Source organism: Lolium perenne, chromosome 4, assembly GCF_019359855.2.
Source record: "Lolium perenne isolate Kyuss_39 chromosome 4, Kyuss_2.0, whole genome shotgun sequence".
NCBI classification, from domain to species: Eukaryota; Viridiplantae; Streptophyta; class Magnoliopsida; order Poales; family Poaceae; genus Lolium; species Lolium perenne.
In genome coordinates, this window is record NC_067247.2 from 349056603 (window position 1) to 349084545 (window position 27943).

General features: G+C 50.5%; 1 protein-coding gene across 1 annotated transcript; it reads left to right on the forward strand.

Annotated features, from left to right (window-relative positions):
- Positions 1 to 22240: 22240 nt before the first annotated feature.
- LOC127296987 (ethylene-responsive transcription factor 1-like) lies at positions 22241 to 23511 on the forward strand. The gene has a single exon (XM_051327234.2). It carries the CDS (start codon positions 22321 to 22323, stop codon positions 23245 to 23247), a length of 927 nt encoding a protein of 308 aa, XP_051183194.1. The 5' UTR covers positions 22241 to 22320; the 3' UTR covers positions 23248 to 23511.
- The last annotated feature ends 4432 nt before the right edge of the window (positions 23512 to 27943 follow it).

Consider the following 27943-nt stretch of genomic DNA (forward strand, 5'->3'; position numbering starts at 1 on the left):
TATCGCCGACCATGGTGTCGAGGGGAGAGGCCGACGAGTTGTTGTGCTCGATGCAAATGCTTGGCGACATTGAGAAGCGGTGAACCTTGTTGTGCGGAAGCTTCGAAGCGACGGCAAGGTGCGCCGCCGCTATCTTTGACCGTGGGGGTGGGGGCGCCCCGCACCTCATGAGCTCTTGTTTTGAGGGTGTTGGCGTCAGAAACCCACCGGCGAGCAGCGACGGGCAACACAGTAGAGCCGGGAACAACCTAGGGCTGCGGCTGGCCCTGGTCCCTCCGAGCGACGGCCCGCAAGGCTTCTGGTACGCACGCGCCGATGCTGGTGCAAGGGCGTGCCACCTGACCTTATACCTGGTCAGGAAGGTGATGGATGATGCCTCGCTTAGTATCCTGCATGGCATACACGTAAACATTAAATACGAGCCTCGATCGGCTCTCAGGTTATCCTGTGAATCGGCTCAAAGAGCCGATCCACCCATGATTCGTACGAGGTGCACGAATATATGGTGGTCCTGCTTGATCGAAATAAAGTTAAAACGACCTACTACGATTTAGGGTTTTCACCGCATAATCGGAACATCCTACTCGTGATTGAGCCTCGCGGCCACGCACGGTGATCGTAAACCGACCCTAGACAAGGCCTAAAAACCAACACGAGGTTGATCCTCGGAACATCCTGTCTAGGGCTAGCAAACTACACCCTACGCGCCACTGGATCCTTCAACCCGTTTGTAAGGCCTAACTATGCAGATATTAAACTAATCCTTGTAGAAAAAGGAGCAACCATAACGGATCGGATCTACTGAATAACGATCAAGCGGGGTGCCGCCCCTACACCTAAGATAGGTGTAAGGGTGGCTAGACGTCTCAGGGTTGCACGACGATAGCATGTGATATGAAGAACCATGCTAACCCTAACACGTCTAAGATAACTATGTTGCTCGCCATCAAAAAGGCTTCAGCACGAGCAACGCATGGATAGCGAATAAACTTGTACTGCCTAGATCGCAAGAAGCGATCTAGGCAGCATGATGCTTACCCAGAAGAAACCCTCGAGTCGGGGGAGTTGGCGATGCGCCGAGATTGGTTTGTGGTGAACGTTGGTTGTTGTTTATTTCATAAACCCTAGATACATATTTATAGTCCGTAGACTTTCTAACGTGGGAATAATCCCAACCGGGCACGGGCCCAACTCTATCTAATTGACACGTAATCTACTATATTACAGATACACGGGCGAACTAGCCCAATCTTTGCATATAAGGCCGATTCATATATTCCTTCCATGTATATTCTTCAAGCCCATCTTGATTGCGGCCCACCTCTGATCCGGTCAAATTCTGGTGATAACACATGCCCCCCTGGTTTTGGAATTGATAATTCCAAAATCACTCTGCTTTTTCTTCGTCGGGTCATGTCGTAGCAGAGCAGAACCGTTGCGGTATCCTTCATCATGACGCCTTGCCTTCTCAACTTCTCTGCATGATTTGACACTGTAGTTCCTTTTTCGTGGTAGGCGGCTTCATTGTGCGCACTGCCTCCTGACTTTTTAGGCCGATCTCAATTCCGCGTTCATGAACCAAGAAGCCCAAGAATTGACCGGCCGTCACTCCAAATGCACACTTCTTTGGATTCATCCTTTGTCCGAATTTCCTAGTTCGGTCCCGGATGCGTCGTAAATCCTCCAAGTGTCCCTCTACGGAGACAGACTTGACCACCACGTCGTCAATGTAGATCTCAACCAGTTTGCCGATCAGATCATGAAATATGTAGTTCATGGCTCTTTGGTACATTGCACCGGCGTTCTTCAGTCCAAATGTCATGACTACATATTCAAACAAGCCCACTGAACCTGGTACTCTGAATGCAGTCTTGTGTATATCTTCTGGATATTGTCAACATAAAGTAATATAACAAGTGCAATATGCAAGTATGTAGGAATCAATGCACAGTTAACACAAGTGTTTGCTTTTTTAGATAGAAGGAAATGGGTAAACTGACTCCACAATAAAAGTAGAAGAAAGGCCCTTCGCAGAGGGAAGCATGGATTGCTATATTTGTGCTAGAGCTTTTATTTTGAAAATAAGAAACAACTTTGTCAACGGTAGTAATAAAGCATATGAGTTATGTAAATTATATCCTACAAGTTGCAAGTCTCATGCATAGTATACCAATAGTGCCCGCACCTTGTCCTAATTAGCTTGGATTTTCATGGATTATCATAGCATAGCATACGTTTTAACCAAGTGTCACAAAGGGGTACCTCTATGCCGCCTGTACAAAGGTCTAAGGAGAAAGCTCGCATTGGATTTCTCGCTTTTGATCATTCTCAACTTAGACATCCATACCCGGACAACATAGACAACAGATAGTGGACTCCTCTTTAATGCATAAGCATTCAACAACAGATAAAATTCTCATGAGAGATTGAGGTTTGTTGTCCAAACTGAAACTTCCACCATGGATCATGGCTTTAGTTAGCGGCCCAATGTTCTTCTCTAACAATATGCATACTCAAACCATTTGATCATGATAAATCACCCTTACTTCAGACAAGACGAACATGCATAGCAACTAACATGATATTCGACAAAGAAATAGTTGATGGCGTCCCCAGGAACATGGTTATCGCCCAACAAGCAACTTAATAAGAAATAATATGCATAAGTACATATTCAATACCACAATAGGTTTTAAGCTATTTGTCCCATGAGCTATATATTGCAAAGATAAAGAATAGAAATTTCAAAGGTAGCACTCAAGCAATTTACTTTGGAATGGCGGAGAAATACTATGTAGTAGGTAGGTATGGTGGACACAAGTGGCATAGTGTTTGGCTCAAGGATTTTGGATGCATGAGAAGTATTCCCTCTCGATACAAGGTTTAGGCTAGCAAGGTTGTTTAAAGCAAACACAAGTATGAACCGGTACAGCAAAACTCACATAAAAGACATATTGAAAGCATTATAAGACTCTATACCGTCTTCATTGTTGTACCTTTTATCATTATATCGAAGCCAATCGCTTGAACCGGCCTCCTCTTTGTCCTTGCCACCAGAGTGACTGCTCTCTTCTTTGTCTTTGCCACGGCGGTAAACAGACCCTGCCATGTTGACATCGAACGAGAAGTCTAGTCGACGCCTTGCGGAGCGGCTGAGTTCTACCATGTTGACGCCAGGGAACGGCTGCGTGTCTACCTTCATGGCGAACTGTCCAAAGATCAGACGGCCTTGTTCTATTGCCATTTAAGTCACGGGGGATGCCCCCCGAGCCCAATCTGTCAGGTAACTGCGGATATCGGCTTTGTAGTTGGTCAAGGCACTGTGCTTGAACGTCGGCTCCATTAGGACTAATGTTGATTCTCATCAGCCGACGTGAAACTGCCGCTCAATAGATCGACGTTGAACCCAGGCAGAACGTGTGGTGAAGATAATTTTGGCCGATTGCCGGAATCGGCCTCCACGTTGATTGAACCACTCAATGAAGGTTTTGCAATGTTCCTCCATAGATCTTTGGGGCCGATCCCAAGGATCGGCCTCGCCACGCTTGTCCATAGGATTGTCCCACCGGGCATGCCAGAATGTGTTGGCGTCAGAAACCCACCGGCGAGCAGCGACGGGCAACACAGTAGAGCCGGGAACAACCTAGGGCTGCGGCTGGCCCTGGTCCCTCCGAGCGACGGCCCGCAAGGCTTCTGGTACGCACGCGCCGATGCTGGTGCAAGGGCGTGCCACCTGACCTTATACCTGGTCAGGAAGGTGATGGATGATGCCTCGCTTAGTTTCCTGCATGGCATACACGTAAACATTAAATACGAGCCTCGATCGGCTCTCAGGTTGTCCTGTGAATCGGCTCAAAGAGCCGATCCACCCATGATTCGTACGAGGTGCACGAATATATGGTGGTCCTGCTTGATCGAAATAAAGTTAAAACGACCTACTACGATTTAGGGTTTTCACCGCATAATCGGAACATCCTACTCGTGATTGAGCCTCGCGGCCACGCACGGTGATCGTAAACCGACCCTAGACAAGGCCTAAAAACCAACACGAGGTTGATCCTCGGAACATCCTGTCTAGGGCTAGCAAACTACACCCTACGCGCCACTGGATCCTTCAACCCGTTTGTAAGGCCTAACTATGCAGATATTAAACTAATCCTTGTAGAAAAAGGAGCAACCATAACGGATCGGATCTACTGAATAACGATCAAGCGGGGTGCCGCCCCTACACCTAAGATAGGTGTAAGGGCGGCTAGACGTCTCAGGGTTGCACGACGATAGCATGTGATATGAAGAACCATGCTAACCCTAACACGTCTAAGATAACTACGTTGCTCGCCATCAAAAAGGCTTCAGCACGAGCAACGCATGGATAGCGAATAAACTTGTACTGCCTAGATCGCAAGAAGCGATCTAGGTAGCATGATGCTTACCCGGAAGAAACCCTCGAGTCGGGGGAGTTGGCGATGCGCCGAGATTGGTTTGTGGTGAACGTTGGTTGTTGTTTATTTCATAAACCCTAGATACATATTTATAGTCCGTAGACTTTCTAACGTGGGAATAATCCCAACCGGGCACGGGCCCAACTCTATCTAATTGACACGTAATCTACTATATTACAGATACACGGGCGAACTAGCCCAATCTTTGCATATAAGGCCGATTCATATATTCCTTCCATGTATATTCTTCAAGCCCATCTTGATTGCGGCCCACCTCTGATCCGGTCAAATTCTGGTGATAACACATGCCCCCCTGGTTTTGGAATTGTGATAATTCCAAAATCACTCTGCTTTTTCTTCGTCGGGTCATGTCGTAGCAGAGCAGAACCGTTGCAGTATCCTTCATCATGACGCCTTGCCTTCTCAACTTCTCTGCATGATTTGACACTGTAGTTCCTTTTTCGTGGTAGGCGGCTTCATTGTGCGCACTGCCTCCTGACTTTTTAGGCCGATCTCAATTACGCGTTCATGAACCAAGAAGCCCAAGAATTGACCGGCCGTCACTCCAAATGCACACTTCTTTGGATTCATCCTTTGTCCGAATTTCCTAGTTCGGTCCCGGATGCGTCGTAAATCCTCCAAGTGTCCCTCTACGGAGACAGACTTGACCACCACATCGTCAATGTAGATCTCAACCAGTTTGCCGATCAGATCATGAAATATGTAGTTCATGGCTCTTTGGTACATTGCACCGGCGTTCTTCAGTCCAAATGTCATGACTACATATTCAAACAAGCCCACTGAACCTGGTACTCTGAATGCAGTCTTGTGTATATCTTCTGGATATTGTCAACATAAAGTAATATAACAAGTGCAATATGCAAGTATGTAGGAATCAATGCACAGTTAACACAAGTGTTTGCTTTTTTAGATAGAAGGAAATGGGTAAACTGACTCCACAATAAAAGTAGAAGAAAGGCCCTTCGCAGAGGGAAGCATGGATTGCTATATTTGTGCTAGAGCTTTTATTTTGAAAATAAGAAACAACTTTGTCAACGGTAGTAATAAAGCATATGAGTTATGTAAATTATATCCTACAAGTTGCAAGTCTCATGCATAGTATACCAATAGTGCCCGCACCTTGTCCTAATTAGCTTGGATTTTCATGGATTATCATAGCATAGCATATGTTTTAACCAAGTGTCACAAAGGGGTACCTCTATGCCGCCTGTACAAAGGTCTAAGGAGAAAGCTCGCATTGGATTTCTCGCTTTTGATCATTCTCAACTTAGACATCCATACCCGGACAACATAGACAACAGATAGTGGACTCCTCTTTAATGCATAAGCATTCAACAACAGCTAAAATTCTCATGAGAGATTGAGGTTTGTTGTCCAAACTGAAACTTCCACCATGGATCATGGCTTTAGTTAGCGGTCCAATGTTCTTCTCTAACAATATGCATACTCAAACCATTTGATCATGATAAATCACCCTTACTTCAGACAAGACGAACATGCATAGCAACTCACATGATATTCGACAAAGAAATAGTTGATGGCGTCCCTAGGAACATGGTTATCGCCCAACAAGCAACTTAATAAGAAATAATATGCATAAGTACATATTCAATACCACAATAGGTTTTAAGCTATTTGTCCCATGAGCTATATATTGCAAAGATAAAGAATAGAAATTTCAAAGGTAGCACTCAAGCAATTTACTTTGGAATGGCGGAGAAATACTATGTAGTAGGTAGGTATGGTGGACACAAGTGGCATAGTGTTTGGCTCAAGGATTTTGGATGCATGAGAAGTATTCCCTCTCGATACAAGGTTTAGGCTAGCAAGGTTGTTTAAAGCAAACACAAGTATGAACCGGTACAGCAAAACTCACATAAAAGACATATTGAAAGCATTATAAGACTCTATACCGTCTTCATTGTTGTACCTTTTATCATTATATCGAAGCCAATCGCTTGAACCGGCCTCCTCTTTGTCCTTGCCACCAGAGTGACTGCTCTCTTCTTTGTCTTTGCCACGGCGGTAAAAAGACCCTGCCATGTTGACATCGAACGAGAAGTCTAGTCGACGCCTTGCGGAGCGGCTGAGTTCTACCATGTTGACGCCAGGGAACGGCTGCGTGTCTGTTATCACCTGAATTTGACCAAGTCAGAGGTGGGCCGCGATCAAGATGGGCTTAAAGATTATATATTAAAGGATATACATGAATCGGCCTTGAATAGCAAGTTTGGGCTAGTTTGCCCTTGTATCTGTAATATAGTAGATCGCATCTTAGATTAGAAGTTAGAATTCGTCTCGTGCACGGTTGGGATTGTTCCCACGTTAGAAAGTCCCCTGGACTATAAATATGTATCTAGGGTTTATGGAATAAACAACAACCAACGTTCAACCAACAAATCAATCTCGGCGCATCGCCAACTCCTTCGTCTCGAGGGTTTCTACCGGTAAGCAACATGCTGCCTAGATCGCATCTTGCGATCTAGGCAGCACAAGCTCCACGTTGTTCATGCGTTGCTCGTACTGAAGCCTTGTTGATGGCGAGCAACGTAGTTATCATAGATGTGTTAGGGTTAGCATAGTTCTTCGTGTAACATGCTATCGTAGTGCAACCCTTGCATGTCTAGCCGCCCTTACACCTATCTCAGGTGTAGGGGCAGCACCCCGCTTGATCATTATTTAGTAGATCTGATCCGTTACGGTTGCTCCTTGTTCATCAAGGATTAGTTTAATATCTGCAATAGTTAGGCCTTACAAGGGGCTGGAGGATCCAGCGGCACGTAGGGTGTCGTTTGCTAGTCCTAGACAGGATGTTCCGGGGATCAACCTCGTGTTGGTTTTTAGGCCTTGTCTAGGATCGGCTTACGATCACCGTGCGTGGCCGCGAGGCCCAATCTTGAGTAGGATGATCCGATTATGCGGTGAAAACCCTAAATCGTCGTAGATCTCATTAGCTTTATCTTGATCAAGCAGGACCACCATATATTCGTGCACCTCGTACGAATCATGGGTGGATCGGCTCCCTGAGCCGATTCACAGGATAACCTGAGAGCCGATCGAGGCTCGTATTTAATGTCTACGTGTATGCCATGCAGGAAACTAAGCGAGGCATCTCCATCACCTTCCTGACCAGGTATAGGTCAGGTGGCACGCCCTTGCATCAGCATCGGACGTGTGACCAGAAGGCTTTGCGGGCCGTCGCTCGGAGGGACCTCGGCCAGCCACAACCCTAGGTTGTTCCCGGCTCTACGGTGTTGCCCGTCGCTGCCCGCCGGTGGGTTTCTGACGTCAACACATTCTGGCACGCCCGGTGGGACGAGCTTCTACATCAACCACATCGCCATCTACATCTGAGATGGCGGACGGCACGCCAGTCACATACGACGACCTAACCGAGGAACTCAAGAAGAAGTACGACGAGGTCAATGCACTCCTCGAAGCCGACCTCATCGGCTCTTTTCACAGAACCCGCTCACATGGCATCAGGTGGAAAGGGTTCTCACCTCAAGGTGCGCTCGATGGAATAGACCTATCCGCCCCGTCGGAGGAACGCACCAGGTCCCTGCGGCAGGAGATCAACTACTTGGTGGCTCACTCGCTACACCGCCACTCTGAAAACCTGGTAAACACGTTGGAGCGTGTCGCTCTTCGCGTGATCCAGGAGATCATGAGGCACCAGTACTCGCCGTCAGGACCAGCTCTCGGGACACATCAAGGAGAGTTGCCACTCCAGTCCCGTCCACCGCTGCCATTTGCGTTGGCAGCACCAGAGGTGCCGGCTTCACCGGCATTCGTCGTCTACAAGATCGGTGGTGACCCTAGTGACATGGGCATACCCTTCGGGTACCCATTATTAGTATACCTGGCTCGGCCCAATATGGAGGAGACCCAATATGGAGAAGGCCCGACAAGGCAACCCGAAGAAGTAGTCGACTAGGACTCTTGTACAACCCTAGGCTGGTTGCATATATAAAGCTAGCCAGGGCACCCGAAATAAGGAGGCCAACATATAGACATAGAGATAGACAACATAGCTCCGCCTATGGCGGCACCCTGTAAACATACATGTGATATTATACTGGATTGCTAGCAGCACGTAGGGATCCTCCATCGAGGGGACCCGAAGCTGGGTACGTCGTGTGCCTAATCTCGTCCCCGGAATCTCCATCGTCGCTCTCTCCCGAAACCCAAGTCTACAATACGTAGGCATTGCCGAGGTGTTCCCTCGTCAATTGGCGCCGTCCGTGGGGATTGCGATGACTGGATTTTGTTATCCGGACGGGATCCATCAAGTTCATCAGTAACAATGTTCAGATCACATCTGGGCATAAAATCGTCGAGTTTGTCATCAACTACTTCATTGACCGGGCAGCCGAATTTTTTCGCATTGCCATCTGGTTACTTATCGGCGGCAGCGGGTCCAAAAATTTCCGCTGTCCTCTTGGTTTGGTCCGTCTAATCAAGGCAAAGATTATACATCAATTACCTCGGCCGTTCGAAGCACAGGGCCAGCGCATTGTGCGATCAGGCAAACACGCAAATCATAAATCCGTCGGCAACAACACCATGAGGAGACACGGGATACAAAGCTGAGCGGTAACCAGCGGGCTGCGATCCCTGCACCCACAGGTTCAAGATCTGATCCATCTGTTCAAAGAAGCAAAGCTAAAGCTAAGTACTACTTAACTACTCTTACGTCCACGTTACAGTAGCATTATTATATCTTTGATCTATTTATTAGTACTACTAAGCTAACTATAGCAGAGATCAATTACTTAGTCGTGTTCCACAAGAGTTACACGTTTGATTGGTTCCATCAAACTTACATAGCTGACCTTCTCATGACGGAAGCATCAAATAAACTGTCGACTGAGCACGATGATTGGGTTATAGCAGATCGGAATAAAAATTCAACTTCTTTTGTTGTGTCAATCCAGTCCGCCATCGTGCACTTGACGCATTTGGGACTCGCCCGTCGAGGATCCATCACAATCAACTGCGTCCTTTACATCGATTGCGTCTTTTTCACCGACTGTGTCCGCTGCACGATCTGCTTCAATGACAACTCCATCGCACCCGATAAAAAAGCTAAGTATTCTCCTTCCAAAGTTAATTATTTATTTACTTTCGCCACACCTGAATACTCGGGGGCTGTGCCATTGCAATACTACAACAAATACATCCGATATTAGGGGCTGCGCCATTACATCGTTACCGCAAATACACCAAGTGGATTTATTTTCTTCGGCTCAGTGGATTTATTTTCTTCGGCTCTGGATATATCTCCTTCGGCTCAGTAGATTTATTTCGTTCGGCTTAGTGAAATTATCTTCTTTGCCTCAATGGATTCATCTTCTTCGGCTTATTGGATTCTTTTTCATCGGATTCATCTTATAAAGATTCATCTATATGAATATTACTGGCTTATACAACATTACCCGAGGCGTTTCGGATCACTGGATTTATCATCGAGGATTATTACTGGATTTATTTTCTTCGGCGGATTCATCTTCTATATTATTGGATTCTTCGGTTCAATGGATTAATCTTCTATAATTATTACTGGAACTATTTTCTTCGGATCAATAGATTCATCCTCTATGATATCAGCGGATTCATCTTCTATGGTTATTATTGAATTCTTCGGGTCAATGGATTCATCTTCTACGGCTATTGCTGGATATATTTTCTTCGGATCAATGGATTCATCCTCTATGATATCGGCGGATTCCTCTTCAATATATGCTCTATATTTAATGGTGTAATCTTCAATATGGATTCATCTCAAATACTTCATCTTGGATTCATCTTCATGGACTCATATTATATTATTGTCTATGGCTTCATCCTAAATGGCTTCACCTTATATGACGCCGCGACTCCGTCAACTTCTTTCGACATCATGGCTAAACACTCGGGGGCTCGATCATTACTTCGCCTCGAGTTACAACTGTGACACGACATCATGACATCACCTCAGCAGCGCTCGGGGGCTCGGCTATTTCTTCATCAACAATTTGGCGGCATCTATTATCGCTATTTGGTGGTTTCTACTTCGGTTCGACTTCCTCTATGCAGTCGAAGACTTCATCACGCGTCGACTCCATCGTACCCAATAAAGCTAAGTGTTCCTCTATCTTACACAAAATTGATTATCATTTACTTTCGTCGCACCCGACACTCGGGGGCTGCGTGGCATATATTCACTTTACATATCATCGAATCTGAGCATCTGACACCGCATGTAGAGAGTCAAGGAAAAGATAGAAAAAGTTTGTTCATTTGTGCAGGAGAAAGCAAATTTCAAAGTATATAAAAGAGAACCCGAAGAAATTGTCTACAGGGAGAACTCGACGAAATTGTCTTCAAGAAAGGACAGGACCCGACGAATTCAAAAAAGCACTCGACGAAATCTTCTTCAAGGAGGAACCCGATGAAATCAAAAGAGTACCCGACGAAATTGTCTTCAAGAGGGAACCCGACGAATTCAAAAGAGTACCCGACGAAATCTTGAGAGAACCCGACAAAATTTTATTCATGGAGGTCTCGACAAATTATCTTCATGGAGGTCCCGAAGAATTATCTCCAAGGAGGTCTCGACAAATTATCTTCATGGAGGTCTCGAAAAATTATCTCCAAGGAGGTCCCGAAAAATTATCTTCAAGGAGGTCCCGAAAAATTGTCCTCAAGAAGGACCCGAAGAATTAGGGAGGATCCGAAGAAATTTTCCTGAAGGAGGAACTCGACGAAATAATCATCAAGGAGGAACCAAAAAAAAAAGGAGGAAAGAAAAGAGAAGAGGATAGACAAATCTTCGGGTCCATTGACTCGTCATTTGTTCCGAGAAAGAGCATCGACGATGTGCTTGACGACAATATAGAAAAACCCAATATATTCGGCTGTCTCATCACTCTCGAGAAAAATATAGAAGAACCCGCAAAATGGGTCATTGCATCAGCCGAATAAGGCACTCGACAATATATTCTCAGAGCGCCAAAGCCGCGAACAATCTCTGAATGCCGCAATACTCTGCGAAGGTAAGACCCCAGGTCCGTCCTGTGTGGCGTGGCATCGCCAAAGACTGCGCTCTGCTACTTTTTTCCACATCAACAGATGTGAAGAAATATCCCAGCGGACGCGCTGTGGACCCGATAAAACATGACTGGGGCTCGACAGAATGGTAAGACCTTAAGCGACACCTGTCGAGTTTACACCAGTATCCCGAGATCATGTCCGGGGACGTGATCTTGAAGTAGGTTTTTGCGGATTGCCACTAGAGCAGTTAACTAGTACCTGATCCGTCAGATGAACTAGCCCCAACTACCATTATCCCTGTACAATATAGATATGAATGTCAAATAAAATAGCAACGGCCTGGAGTCGATAAAAAGAGGGGCTGCGCCAAGATCTTCATCGAGTAGTACAACTTGAGCCTATGCCCAGGTGCAAGCACTTGCTCATAGGCTCGGGGGCTACTCTTATCAAGAGCATTGTTTACCCTCTCGATAAGATACAAGAAAGAGAAAAATTGTGGAGTCGATTAAAAGCAAGTTGAGCCTACAACCAAGCACAAGTCCTTGGCTGTAGCCTCGGGGGCTACTCCCATCGGGAGCGCTGGTCGCGCACCCGATAAATGAGAAAAGCTCAAGAAAGAATGACAATATAGCGGCATAAAGCGTTGAGCCTACAACCAAGCACAAGTCCTTGGCTGTAGCCTCGGGGGCTACTCCCATCGGGAGCGCTGGTCGCGCACCCGACAGAAAATAACTTCGACAGCATCTACGACAATCAGGGTTTGAAGACTCAACTCGATTTTACGACTCGAGTGGAGCCTACTCCCATCGGGAGTGCTGGATTTCATCAAGTCCTCCAGAAATATAGTTAAGTTCTTCATCGAGTAGTACAACTTGAGTCTATGCCCAAGTGCAAGCACTTGCCCATAGACTCGGGGGCTACTCCCATCGGGAGCGCTGTCGCGCACCCGATAATTTCAAGAATCGTCGACATCATCTACGCTACACATGATCTACGACATGGACCTCGCCCTGTATTTCTTTGACATCGAAGATGGTTATGCTTGGAGTTTCTACGCAAGTCTTCGACTTCCCTATAAACTCGGGGGCTACTGACATGGGCATACCCTTCGGGTACCCATTATTAGTATACCTGGCTCGGCCCAACATGGAGGAGACCCAATATGGAGAAGGCCCGACAAGGCAACCCGAAGAAGTAGTCGACTAGGACTCTTGTACAACCCTAGGCTGGTTGCATATATAAAGCTAGCCAGGGCACCCGAAATAAGGAGGCCAACATATAGACATAGAGATAGACAACATAGCTCCGCCTATGGCGGCACCCTGTAAACATACATGTGATATTATACTGGATTGCTAGCAGCATGTAGGGATCCTCCACCGAGGGGACCCGAAGCTGGGTACGTCGTGTGCCTAATCTCGTCCCCGGAATCTCCATCGTCGCTCTCTCCCGAAACCCAAGTCTACAATACGTAGGCATTGCCGAGGTGTTCCCTCGTCACCTAGTGACTACCAGTTCTTGCAGGAGGCACCTAAGGAGATCCCTCACGGGTACATGTGCACGTATGTGCCAGATTGCGGTAACTGGGCGCTCACAAACCAGGCCGCGACATCAGGGGCTTCTGGGAAAACAGGAGGAACGCCAGCAACGGATCGTGAGAAGCAGACGTGGCTAACTAAATACGCCACCCCGACGAACCTCCAGAGCACAGCTCCTGCAGTTGGCTCAGAGCTGGAAAAACAAGCGTGGCTGGCTAAGTACGCCACCCCGGCGAATCTTCAGAGTTCGACTCCTACAGCCAGCACCGTGGATCAGATCAGCACGATCCTGAGGGACCAGTTCGGCATGGTGCCGAAAAGAAGGACGATCGGCTATTCCAAGCCGTATCCCGATGAATACGAATTGGTCCCACTACCACCTAAGTATCGGCTCCCTGATTTCTCCAAATTCAGTGGATCAGATGGCTCCAGCTCCATCGAGCATGTAAGCCGATACTTGGCGCAGCTTGGAACGGCTTCAGTGTCGGATCCACTACGCGTGAGGTACTTCTCACAGTCCCTCACGGGATCGGCTTTCGGGTGGTACACCTCGTTGCCACCGAACTCGATCCAGACTTGGAAGCAGTTGGAAGAACAGTTCCACATGCAGTATCACTCAGACGCTGCCGAGTCTGGCCTTGCCGATCTAGCACAAGTACGTCAGAAGCGTGGAGAAACCGTGGCAGAATACATCCAGCGCTTCAGAAATCTGAGGAACCGATGTTATTCGGTTCGTGTGACTGAAAAAGAGGCAGTCGAATTGGCAGTGGCGGGCCTTGCAACACCGCTCAAGGACATGGCCTCCCAAGCAGATTATCCCTCATTGGCGCACATGGTTCAGAAACTGTCAGCATATGAACAGCGCCACCCGGACCTGTACCAGGACAAATTCAAGCGTGCAGTAGTCCTGGTCGATGCAGAGGAAGACGAAGTTTCTGCGGGAGATCAAGAGGTAGCAGTGGCTGAATGGACTCGGGGGGCAACCCCCGTGTCCTGCAAATGGGTAAAGCCACCAGGCCCGCCCAGGGGATTTGATTTTGACGTGACCAAGACTGAGCAAATCTTCGACCTCCTGCTCAAGGAGAAGCAGTTGACGATTCCTGAAGGTCTCAAATTCCCCACGGTGCAAGAGCTGAACGGAAAGCCATACTGCAAATGGCATAACTCGCTCTCCCATGCCACCAACGACTGCAGGGTATGGCGTCAGCACATCCAAGCGGCGATAGAAAAAGGGCGTCTAATTTTCAACCAGTACGCCATGAAGGTCGACATCCAGCCCTTTCCCGCCGTTAACATGGTAAATGCACTTACCCTGAAGGCTGCCAGCCAGGATCCTCGTTCAGCATCAACATGGTAGGACCTGGGCACCACTCTGGCAAGGATGTAGACGAGGGCAGCTGCTCTCGTAGCAAAAGACACAGAGGAGGCCGCTCCACGTGATCAGCTCCGTCATGATGGCAAGCGCTACGTCACAGAGGGAGAAGTGAAGAACATGAGATATCAGCGACCCCTCTCTGTTCACCTCCTCAACAAATATGTGAGTCAGTATGACCAACGCCGACGGTCCAGCTATGATGATGAAGGAGATCGTCTGGCTAGAGAAGCCAGAAGATATCGTCGGCATGATCGCGATGAGGAGGAGCACGAGCGCCGTGCCATAGAAAAATCAAGGGAGCAAGACGACAGCGACAGGCACTGGGACTGCCCCTTCTTCAGACACTGCTGGGATTCAGGAATGAGCCGATTGCCCACAATCGGCAATTGCCCAGAATGCAACCAGAAGAAGAAGGAGGCAGCCAACGTGTCTGTGTTCAGGCGCTTAGGGCCTCTCCCGCCACAGAGCAAACGTGCTGAGTCCCCTCGGTGGGCAGATCTCGAGGATTCCGAAGACGAGGGACAAGAAGAAGAAGACAGGTACCACCGGCCAAGGTGGTGCCCTGATGGACTCAGCCGTTCACAAAAGCGCAGGGTTCAGCGATTGCGCGGCCTGGAGGAAGCTGAAAGGTTATACTTGCATACACTAAGGAAGGCGCGACCTGATCTGGCTGCAAAAGTTCAGCGAACCCTGGATGAAGAGGGTCGACCACAGAGAATGGAGTGGCACCCCAAGCAAAGGAAAGCCGATGACGAGACATCGGCTGACACAAACATGGTGGGAGTTATTGCTCCAGGATTACACGAGGCATCCGTTTTTGACGACTGCGAGCGCATCGACGTGACGAAGGGCAGGGTTAGGCTGGTATTATCCACTGGCCTGACTGAGTAGCAAGAACAAACCAATGAGAAACATGGCGAGGCCGATCCTTTGGATCGGCCCCAAGGGTCTAGGAAGGAACGCTATAGAGCCTTCATTGAACACTTCGATCAATATGGAGGCCGATTCCAGCAATCGGCCAAAATTATCCTCAACATACGTTCTGCCTGTGTTCAACGATGATCTAATGGGCAGCGGTTACGTCGGCTGGTGAAAGTAAATATTAGCCTTAATGGAGTCGACAGTGCCTTGGCTAACTACAGAGCCGATATCTGCAGTTCCCTGACAGATTCGGCTCGGGGGGCACCTAATCAGATGAACATGTGCAGTAAACATGTGCGCAGTAAAATGCTGGGAGCCGATAGGAAAAAATCGGCCAGTAAAAAAAAAAAATTTATGATACACAGCCGATGCACGGTCATCGACTCTAGCGCAGATTACACAGCAGCGTCTACCTTGGTCTTCAGTTCAGCTTCAAGGCGTTCTGCCTCCATCTTCTCGATGAGCCGATCTTGGTGCCCAAACCTTCTCTTCGAGGATTTCCGACACCCTTTGCGCAAGGTCACCAGCCCAGCAGTACTGTCAGAAGCCTGTTGGTCTTTGCTCATCAAGCCGTCAGTTATTGTTCTATGACATCGGCTTTTGACGGAAGAAGAGACGATCGGGGGGCGTGTTTAGCTGGCTCGGCATGGTGGACGATCTGAACGTCTTTATCTTTATCCTCACCTTAACTGAGGCTCGGGGGGCAGCTAATCTGGTAGACACTCTGTTGGAAGCCGATTGGAAGGCCATCGTCTGGCCCGGCATCACAACCTTCTTCAAAGGCGGCGGATTGTTACAGAAGAGGACCATTAGAGCTGCTGGAAGGAGTCTAGAGGGGATCCATCATCATCGACTCTTTGTACATTAGATCGCAAAGTCGTCAGTTGGGAGGATGGAGGATGGATTGTGAGCGACCGGTGCGTTATCATCGGCTCGTTGAGCAGGTCAACAGATCATTCCTAAGCTAGGACCCTACGTCTGAAATTCGAAGGTGGCGTGGGCACGGATGAGACATGTTTGAACATGTGAATAGGCGGTTATCGCAAGCCAATGCCCTACCATCGGCTCTCTGCACAACGACCTCGTTTGACAATCGGCAAAACTAACAAGAAAGCAAAGTTTTGAGGAATACTTCTTAGATTAATAGAGGATTTCTTACAAAGAAAGAGCCAATTGCTCAAAGGAAGAAGAACAAAAGAAGGGCATGATGGGCCAGACTACTACTGCTAGGCCTATGCTACTAGGTCCTAGTCTAAGGGCCGTCGCTGCTCTCGTCGTCGTCATTGTAGCTGCCGTCGGCGCTGCTACCGGCGGGCTCCTCGTCGCTGCTGATGAAGCCGCCGGCAGGGGCTTCATCCTCCTCCTCGTCGTCGTCGTCGTCATCCGACCAGGCCCAGCCACGGAAGCGCTTGGCCGGCGGGTATCCCGCGGAGGAGGAGTCGTCCTCCGACTCCTCCGCCTCTTCTTCCTCCTCGTCGGAGGAGAGGACTGCCTCCCATGGGAAGAGGTCGTCGTCGCTCGCCGGTACCAGCTCCCCGTCGGCGAGGAACTGGAGGTCCTCCTCCCCATCGGTGAGGGGTGCGTCGTCTTCCGATTCAATGGAGAAATCTCAGTCCCGCGCGTCCCAATACTCTGGGGCGCGGGCCTCGTAGATGGCCATCAGATTGACCTCCTGCTCGAGCTCACTGGAGGAGGAGGACTGGAAGGACAGGCTGGAGGAGGAAGAGGAATCCATGGCGGCTGAGAAGGGTTTTTTGTTTGCCGATAGCTACTGCGGAGCAGGAGGATGAAGAAGCAAACCGCTCGACGCGGTTAAAAATAAAGGGGACGGGGAGATTTAATGTTGTGGTGATTTCCGAGGAGGTGGTGCCAAAACTGTCGAATCGTGCAGAGAAGTTGAGAAGGCTAGGTGTCATGATGAAAGATACTGCGACGGTTTTGCCCTGCCGCGACATGACCCGACGAAGAAAAGCAGGATGATTTTGGAATTATCAATTCCAAAACCAGGGGGGCATGTGTTATCACCTGAATTTGACCAAGTCAGAGGTGGGCCGCGATCAAGATGTGCTTAAAGATTATATATTAAAGGATATACGTGAATCGGCCTTGAATAGCAAGTTTGGGCTAGTTTGCCCTTGTATCTGTAATATAGTAGATCGCATCTTAGATTAGAAGTTAGAATTCGTCTCGTGCACGGTTGGGATTGTTCCCACGTTAGAAAGTCCCCTGGACTATAAATATGTATCTAGGGTTTATGGAATAAACAACAACCAACGTTCAACCAACAAATCAATCTCGGCGCATCGCCAACTCCTTCGTCTCGAGGGTTTCTACCGGTAAGCAACATGCTGCCTAGATCGCATCTTGCGATCTAGGCAGCACAAGCTCCACGTTGTTCATGCGTTGCTCGTACTGAAGCCTTGTTGATGGCGAGCAACGTAGTTATCATAGATGTGTTAGGGTTAGCATAGTTCTTCGTGTAACATGCTATCGTAGTGCAACCCTTGCATGTCTAGCCGCCCTTACACCTATCTCAGGTGTAGGGGCGGCACCCCGCTTGATCATTATTTAGTAGATCTGATCCGTTACGGTTGCTCCTTGTTCATCAAGGATTAGTTTAATATCTGCAATAGTTAGGCCTTACAAGGGGCTGGAGGATCCAGCGGCACGTAGGGTGTCGTTTGCTAGTCCTAGACAGGATGTTCCGGGGATCAACCTCGTGTTGGTTTTTAGGCCTTGTCTAGGATCGGCTTACGATCACCGTGCGTGGCCGCGAGGCCCAACCTTGAGTAGGATGATCCGATTATGCGGTGAAAACCCTAAATCGTCGTAGATCTCATTAGCTTTATCTTGATCAAGCAGGACCACCATATATTCGTGCACCTCGTACGAATCATGGGTGGATCGGCTCCCTGAGCCGATTCACAGGATAACCTGAGAGCCGATCGAGGCTCGTATTTAATGTCTACGTGTATGCCATGCAGGAAACTAAGCGAGGCATCTCCATCACCTTCCTGACCAGGTATAGGTCAGGTGGCACGCCCTTGCATCAGCATCGGACGTGTGACCAGAAGGCTTTGCGGGCCGTCGCTCGGAGGGACCTCGGCCAGCCGCAGCCCTAGGTTGTTCCCGGCTCTACGGTGTTGCCCGTCGCTGCCCGCCGGTGGGTTTCTGACGCCAACAGTGTCTACCTTCATGGCGAACTGTCCAAAGATCAGACGGCCTTGTTCTATTGCCATTTAAGTCACGGGGGATGCCCCCTGAGCCCAATCTGTCAGGTAACTGCGGATATCGGCTTTGTAGTTGGTCAAGGCACTGTGCTTGAACGTCGGCTCCATTAGGACTAATGTTGACTCTCATCAGCCGACGTGAAACTGCCGCTCAATAGATCGACGTTGAACCCAGGCAGAACGTGTGGTGAAGCAATCGGCCTCCACGTTGATTGAACCACTCAATGAAGGTTTTGCAATGTTCCTCCATAGATCTTTGGGGCCGATCCCAAGGATCGGCCTCGCCACGCTTGTCCATAGCATTGTCCCACCGGGCGTGCCAGAATGTGTTGGCGTCAGAAACCCACCGGCGAGCAGCGACGGGCAACACATTAGAGCCGGGAACAACCTAGGGCTGCGGCTGGCCCTGGTCCCTCCGAGCGACGGCCCGCAAGGCTTCTGGTACGCACGCGCCGATGCTGGTGCAAGGGCGTGCCACCTGACCTTATACCTGGTCAGGAAGGTGATGGATGATGCCTCGCTTAGTTTCCTGCATGGCATACACGTAAACATTAAATACGAGCCTCGATCGGCTCTCAGGTTGTCCTGTGAATCGGCTCAAAGAGCCGATCCACCCATGATTCGTACGAGGTGCACGAATATATGGTGGTCCTGCTTGATCGAAATAAAGTTAAAACGACCTACTACGATTTAGGGTTTTCACCGCATAATCGGAACATCCTACTCGTGATTGAGCCTCGCGGCCACGCACGGTGATCGTAAACCGACCCTAGACAAGGCCTAAAAACCAACACGAGGTTGATCCTGAACATCTGTCTAGGGCTAGCAAACTACACCCTACGCGCCACATGGATCCTTCAACCCGTTTGTAAGGCCTAACTATGCAGATATTAAACTAATCCTTGTAGAAAAAGGAGCAACCATAACGGATCGGATCTACTGAATAACGATCAAGCGGGGTGCCGCCCCTACACCTAAGATAGGTGTAAGGGCGGCTAGACGTCTCAGGGTTGCACGACGATAGCATGTGATATGAAGAACCATGCTAACCCTAACACGTCTAAGATAACTACGTTGCTCGCCATCAAAAAGGCTTCAGCACGAGCAACGCATGGATAGCGAATAAACTTGTACTGCCTAGATCGCAAGAAGCGATCTAGGCAGCATGATGCTTACCCGGAAGAAACCCTCGAGTCGGGGGAGTTGGCGATGCGCAGAGATTGGTTTGTGGTGAACGTTGGTTGTTGTTTATTTCATAAACCCTAGATACATATTTATAGTCCGTAGACTTTCTAACGTGGGAATAATCCCAACCGGGCACGGGCCCAACTCTATCTAATTGACACGTAATCTACTATATTACAGATACACGGGCGAACTAGCCCAATCTTTGCATATAAGGCCGATTCATATATTCCTTCCATGTATATCCTTCAAACCCATCTTGATCGCGGTCCACCTCTGATCCGGTCAAATTCTGGTGATAACAGAGGGTTATTTTTTTTTGTCTCCAATAAGGGAGGATCTTGGGCTTCAGCGCGACGATTTAATGGTTTCGTCCCGGGCTGGAGAAGGCGGCCGCTGCTTCAAGACCGGCAATGGCACCCGTGGAGGAGGAGCGGACCCGGTTACAATGTAATTTCCTTTTCCATTTGGGTCCTTGTTGTAACTTTGTCCCGCCGCTATCATATCAAATGAAGCTTTGAGGGCCATGTTGGCCCTTCCTCGTTCAAAATAAATTAAGCATGCATTGCCTTTTACTAGCTAGTAGTACTTGGATCTTATCAAGAGAAGTAGAGTACTCCGAAGAAAACTCAGAAGCTCGTGCTAAAACTAAATGAAAAGCCCCACTTGAGCAGCCACTTGAGAATACAGCGTTTCCCACAAACATGGGGGCGCCGGAGGAGGTTTAGGTATTCCGGCCTCGCGAGGTAACGCAGACGCGATCTCTGTGGCCTGTGGCGTGGTGCTTGGTTTAGGGCATCTTCAGCGGCGGAAGGTATTTTGGATGTCTAAACGGCGTCCGGGTGTCCGTTTGCGTCGGGTGGTTCCAGCGGTACGACGTATAAATTTTTTTTCATTCATGAAGCCATAATTTACATTAATAAAAAAACATAAAAAGCCAGAAAGGCGTGCTAAAAGTAGGTGCTGCCTACTGATCGTCGTCGCTGACGAGGTCAATCAACTCCGGCATCGGTCATGGAAGCTCGTACGCCGGCGGTGGAGGAGGTACCGCCGCATGGGCAGGAGGCTGTGGCCAGGGATCCCACGCCGGAGCAGCAGGCGGAGCGCGGTCGTTGGAACGCTTCGGCGTGGCCGGAGGAGTCACTGGCCTCCCCTGCGCGAGCGCTGACTCGCGGAGCTGGATTGCGAGCCCGTCCCACAAAGCGAGCTCGTTGAGCTCGTCCTGCTCGCTGTTGGCCAGTGCCATGGCAATGGCCTCCTCCTCGGAAATGTCCGGCGGCTGGGTCTCCGGATCCCACGCCGGCCCGCCGTCGTCGTGGTCGTACCGTGCCATGGTCACGTCCTCGTCCTCGTCCTTATCGCCGTCCTCGTCCGCGTCCTCCTGGTCGTTCTCTTCTTCTTCTGCGGAGATCTCGCGCTCGAAGTAGTCTACGTTGGCGAGGTAGCCAGCGCGGCGGCGCGTGTCGAACTCCCACGACCCGAATGAAATCCAGTTGTAGGAGTTCAGCGCGTACGCCGGATCCTCCCGCAGATCCGGCGGCAAGATCGCTCGGCGGCGGCGCACCTCGTCCCGCCGCTCTCGGCCCTCGCGCGGCACGGGGGGAACCGGCACGCGCCTCGAGTTGAGGTACCAGCCCCCTCCCGGCAAGTTCGCGTCCGGCCATGGTACCGGCCGGTTTTCCTCCCATAGCCGCCGCGCGGAGTCGACGCGGACGTACCGGCCGACCCGTGCCTTCTTGCCGGACCGCGAGCCGCTAGACTCGTGGTCGTTCTTGGTCTTGCGGAACGCCAGCATTTCTTCCCCATGGCGTCGGTGGGGTGGATACCGTGGGATGTGGCAATGGTTTGGTCGGGGAAATGAACGCCGACAGCGTCCCTTTAAGAGGCTCGGACGCCATCTCGTCTTCAATGGCCTGCCACTGCAACTCCACCTCGCTGCGCACGCTCGCGGAAGCCGAGGAGCGCCATTAACGCGGCCATGCAAAGGCTGCAGCGCGCCGCTCGCAAGTAATACCGCAAAAGACAATGCAGTTGTGTCCCTGCCAGGCGGGCTCGTGCGAGGACCGAGCGGACAATTTTTGCGTCCGCTCAGCGTCCGCAGAAACGCAAACCTAGCCCATACGCCAGGTTTGCGTCTCCGCGGTATGTGTCGCCCCGTTGGAGGTAGTGCCGAACGAATTTCCGGTCACACCGGACACTCGTCGCGACGCTGGAGATGGCCTTAGTGTGCTGGGGGCGTGCACCGTTGATCGCGGCAGGATCGATCTTCGCGAACAATCCGGAAGCTCGAAACCGGGCTGGGTTGGCGTCTGCCTGGCTTGAACGGAAGGGCGGAGGAAGACGGTACTAGATGCAGTGCACCTCTCCGCGTGCGAGTTGATCCGAGCTGTCTCCGCGGACAAGGACGCGGGCGGGCCCTATCTCATCCTCATCCTTCCCGCGAATTTTGGAGGCCGACATGATCGACAATCCTTCTACTTAAGTGCGCCTCCTCCAAGGACTTCCCAGCCACAAAGCCAAAGCACCACAGCAAAGAAGAGGAGCAGAGCATCAGAAGAGGAAGCAAAGCGAAGATGTGTGGCGGTGCGATCTTGGCCGAGCTCATCCCGACCGCGCCGGCGCGGCGCGTCACGACGGGCCACCTCTGGCCCCAGCGCAAGCAGCAGCGGAGGGCCGACGACTTCGAGGCGGCGTTCCGGAAGTTCGACGAGGACTCCGAGCAGGAGCAGGACGTGATGGTGGTACAGGATGAGGAGGAGGTGGCCGACAGCACGCCGTTCGCGTTCCGCGCCTCCTCCCCCAACAGCAACAAGAAGCCGTCCGGCTCCGTCCGCCAAAGGAAGCCGCCGCAGTACAGGGGCGTGCGGCGCCGCCCCTGGGGCAAGTGGGCCGCCGAGATCCGCGACCCCGTCAAGGGCGTCCGCGTCTGGCTCGGCACCTTCCCCTCCGCCGAGGCCGCCGCCCTCGCCTACGACCACGCAGCGCAAGCCATCCGCGGCGCCGGGGCCAGGCTCGACTTCACCTCCGCGGCCACCACCGCTCCTAGCAGCCGCAAGCGCGCCCGCGCCGAAGCGGCTCCCGCTGCCAAGGCAGCGACAACACCGGTCGTGAACCTCGTCGACGACGAGGAAGTGCACGCGCCGTCCTTCATAAAAGACGAGGCCGAGGCCACCGAGAGCTCCCAGTCCAGCGACGCCCTGCCGGACTTCTCGTGGCAGGGCATGTCCGCCTTCGACGACGCCGCGGCGCACCCCACCATCCCCGCCCCAGAGCTCGAGATCGAGCAGCCCACGAAGCGGCCAAGGACGGAGCCGCATGACACCGACGCGCTCTTCGACGCCCTCCTCTTCTCAGACCAGTTCCCCTTCTTCGACGGCAGCGCCTACCAGTCCCTCGACAGCCTCTTCAGCGCCGACGCCGTGCAGAGCGACGAGCCGGCCTTGGGCCTCTGGAGCTTCGACGACACCTGCCTGCTCGACGACTGCAGATTGTCCTTCTAGGCCTTGTTCCAGCGCATCCGTCCATGCCGTGTGGTGATGTTGTAAATACGGAGTAGATCAGTAGGTAGTCTTGTGAAATCCGTGTGATCTTTCTTCGGCTGACGTCGCTTCTTGGATCATCAAGTGATGGTTAGCTGTGTAAAGAGTCGACCTCGTTATGAAAGATTTTGCCTACGCTTTCGATGCAAAAAACCTCGACTCCGGTTTCTGCGTGTTTGTGAAATCCTCAAAAAACAATTATTTCTATGCGGATTGTTGCCTTCACGTGATCAGCTCGACTATACAGTACCATGAGCCAGATTACGTTTCTGTGCCGACTGATGCCCGTGCTATATCACAGTGCTGTGACAGAACGAAAGCCGATCCAACGATTGCCCATATATACCGTGCAGCGAATCAAAATGTGGTCGTGCTCGTGTTCGTCGTCGTCATTTTGTCATTGACGGTGGATCGATGCCCTACAGGTTAAAGCAAGAACAGGGATTTTGAGTTTGGTTGAACAACCCGTGTTGAAGTTGAGCCTTGCTCCGGTACAACCCATACACGTACGTCCTCAACGAGCCACCGTGGCTGATCCTCACCTTGACGCCGGCCATGTGCTGCTCCGCCGCCAGACAACGTGAGTCCTAGCTCGACCTTGTCGTAGCCCCGTGGACGATGTCGCCCCGAGCTTCTCCTACCCCGCGCCCCCGAGCTCATTCCACCCCCACATGCCCCCGAGCTCCTCCCGCCCCCACACGCCCCCGAGCTCCTCCATAATTCTCTGCAACCTCGCCCAACAATGGTAGGTTTCAATGTCGCAGCGCACAGGCTATGGCAAGTACATAGCCAGACATGTCCGGTACCATTCGCCGGCCTGTCCGGCATGCATCAGACACGCCAACAAAATCATCATATGTTAATACATAACAAGTGTATATAACAATGGTTTTCCTAAGTGAATCACATATGTTAATCGCTGGCCTGTACAGCTCAAGGTTGTGACTTTCCTAAGTGAATTATTTTTCAACTAGCCAAACAATATTGAGCACCCAACTTCAAGAACTTCAATCTTTCATGCTACATGCTGCGGCATAAAATCACAGTTGAACAAGTCGGCGGTCACAACCGGCCAGGTCGGCAACAACTGACGCTCTGTAACTCCTTGCCCGGACAGGCCGGCCACCATGGGCAGACAGGTCGGCTTCCCGTTGCCGCTCCTGCACGCCGCCGCGCCGCCGTTCCTATGGTCCTACCTGATCTTGCCGAAAAGCACCTCTCGTTGTGCCTCGTGGCCGGCACAACGACGCGTTGCCATGCCCTCTGGCCCACCGGCCATAAACGCCATCGCCCGGAAAAGCCGCCATCGATGAAGCGACAACATCGTATATGATGTGCTACGTACATTACAACACACGTATAATTTAGTTGGGCCATACGGGTTTTACAGGGCTTCGTATATCTGTTTTGTTTTAATGACGAAGGGGTATCAAGCGATCTCAACCGTCCTTGTGTTTGAGTTTTCTCTGAGTTTAGATGGAGGGGTTGTACTGGAGCAAACGTCTTTTCTCGCGAGAATACACATCACGAGTAAGGCCACTCCAATGGGACGACCCAAACGGATGTTGCGCGATCATTTGCATCGCGCGGATTTGAAATGTGCATGCACCGTGCTCCAGCGGGGGGGCGACACATAGTGTCCGGACCGGCCGCAGAGACGCAAACGCGTCGCAAATATGCAGCACGTTTGTGTCTCACCGGACGTTGCACGGTCGCGCCGAGCATCCGCTAGCTTCTCCCACGGGCCCGCCTGGCAGCGACCATGGCTCAGAATAACTACCCGGGAGGGCAACCGCCGGAGTGGAAACCGCGCTGATAGACGCGCGAACCGCCGAAATGGAGCCGAACTGCAGCGGAAGAGCAACCACAAACATCTTCGTTATACGCGCCGTCATTAATCCTCGGTCAAGAAGACCCCTGCGCCTGCTCTAATTCATGTCCAACCGGTTGCCATTCATCTTCATCTCCAACACCAGCTAGCCACCATGAGCAACCTGTCGTTGCCATCGGACACCGACAACGAGGGGAAGCTGTCGGGATGGTGGCATTGGTGGGATAGAGCTGCCACGCCGAGCAAATCTAGCTTCCCACCGTCGGAGGGTGAGGAGGAGGGGGACACCGTTGGCCACGATGGCCAGGACGAGGATGAGGAAAGAAAGGAGGAGGATTCAGACGCAAGGTGGACACAGCTAGCGGTGGAGGAGGCAACCAGGAGGTGGCGGTGGCAAGGAAGGAGGCAAGGGCCCGGACGAAGGCGCAGGCAGAGGCTCGTCATCCGTTCACCAACGACGAGGAAGACCACAATGACCACTCGTCGGAGGGGAACTCAAGATCGTCAGACGCGTCGACCGGAAGTACCTCTTCGGAGGAGGTGACATGCAGGAAGCACATCCGTGAGGATGACAAGGCGGGGTCTTCTAACAAGAAGTACAAGAAGTAGCTAGTTTAAAATTTATTTGTTCTTGCACCATGTTTGTTCTTGTAGTTTGTATGTTTAATTTGTTTGAACTTGTTCGATTCGCATGGCATGATCAAACAAAATATCGATTCTACTTCGCAGCTGTGCAAGCAATTTAGGAAGGGGTTCATGCAAGTTTCTCCAAAATGCGTCGGACCGCTAGGTTGCCCCAGACGCAAACGAACAATTTGCGTCTAGCGACCATTTCGACATCCATGGGACGACGGAAACGGATGCGCGCGGATAATTTAAACGTCCAAAATACGTCGCTCCCATTGGAGAAGCCCTAAGAGCTTCTCTCCCGGCCTACCCATGCTTCCGTTTTGGTCTGTTTGAACTCATCTGCAGACACAAAATAATTCGTCTCGTCTAGGGGCGAACCCAGCGATCCGACGCATTTTGGCTAGCCCTAACTTTTTCCTCCACCCCAAATTGACTTATATAAAAATGGAAAATAAGACCACTATGCTCAATCAAATTCATTTAAAATTGATCTTAAGTGTGGCAATCACAAACCTCATAGTGCACATGGAGGACTCATCGTCCAACTCATCATCCAACGATGTGTCGCTGACGTTTTTTTGTAGAAACTCGATCAACCTACTGAGCTCCATCAACATACAACAAGATAAAATGATCATATATGTGTCACTAGCCAATATTTATGTCGGCGCAAATGATTGAAGAGGTCCAGGTTTGTACCCCCAAACTCGGCCTCGCTAATGGTCGAACATGTCATGTGCATTGCTGGTGGTGGGTGGTGTCCGACGCGGAAGGCAGGGAACTAGGACTTGTCCAGGTGCCGGCGAGTACCCATAAGGATGTCACCAGCTGACTAGCCTCCGAGCAGGCAACCCAAATGGATTGCACCGGAAATGGCGATGGGCGGGGCAAGCGGCGGCATCGCGGTAGGGTTGAGGCGCAAAAAGGGCACGATTTTGGGTGGCGAGTGATTTATGTGGCACTGGCGGACGGGCCTTGGGACGAGATGAACAACTGCTTGGTAGGGTTATTTCGCAGTCTCGCGTACGATACAAGAAATGATGTGACTATCGTAGCTAAAAAAGTGTTGCGCCATTCGTGATTTCAAATGAAAGTTGACGTTTGTTCTCGCACGCCAAGTCACAACCTTTGAAATGACGACAGAGATTGCGTGCCAGAGATTCAAGGGACGAGCAAGGATAAGATTACTAGTGGAAAACGGCTCTCTTTTGCACCGGTTCATTAGGGCCATATGCACCGGATTGTGAACCGGTGCAAACAATCCGGTGCAAAAGACCCCCCCCCCCCCTTTTGCACCGGTTCACTTACGAACCGGTGCTAAAGGGGTCACCACGTGGCCGGCTGTGGGGCGCTCGGCGGGGGAGCTTTTGCACCGGTTCGTAATACGAACCGGTGCAAAAGGGTTGTGTCGCGGCAGCATTTTAGTGCCCTTCCCTGCCGCGGCAGACTCTGCCGCGGCAGGGAATTGCACTAAAACTCTGCCGCGGCAGAGACTCTGCCCCATTCGAAACACAGTATAATATTAATGCAGACAATTCAAATATATATATAGGAAACCATTATATTACATATATCGATCAAAGTGACACACGTTCATGCATATATATATATATATATATCGACGCGGATTTGCTACCAAGGGTGGTAGCTATGCATAGCCTGGAAACCGTTGGATAGTGTGGTTCCCAGTTCCACCAGGTGCAGATCAAACAAAAAGCAATTCACCCCGTGTGACGGCGTCATGTTCTTTGAATCTTTCTCGCGCAACACGAACGGTTGAATTATAGCGAAACAGCAATAAAAACAGCGCTGCAAAAAAAACGTAGTTTTCATCACTGAAAAAAGGACACCCCTGTCTTGGTGTGTATGCACCATTTTTTTCCCGTATTGCAGCGGTTGGCAATTTGTTACTCAGTGTGGTCTGATTCCAAAACTCTCATGCGGTATGGTTGGCATCTGTTTGCGTCCGACTAAAAATACACGAAATGCATGGCGTTTTTTATCCGTGGTTCACTTTCCGTATGTGTTATCATCTGGCCGTTGTTTTCTGGTTTTTTTTGTGCATTTGCGATGCCAACGAGGGAGTGAGGTCACTCGAAACTAACTTTGTAACGGTTGTTTAAAATGTATTGACAAAAAACTTCGGTTGTGTCTTTCCTTTTCTTTGTTATCAGCTGCATGCTGGATCAAAAAGGT

Bases quoted from the DNA above. Each gene is read 5' to 3' on its own strand.
- LOC127296987 (XM_051327234.2), top strand. From the start codon at position 22,321: ATGTGTGGCGGTGCGATCTTGGCCGAGCTCATCCCGACCGCGCCGGCG.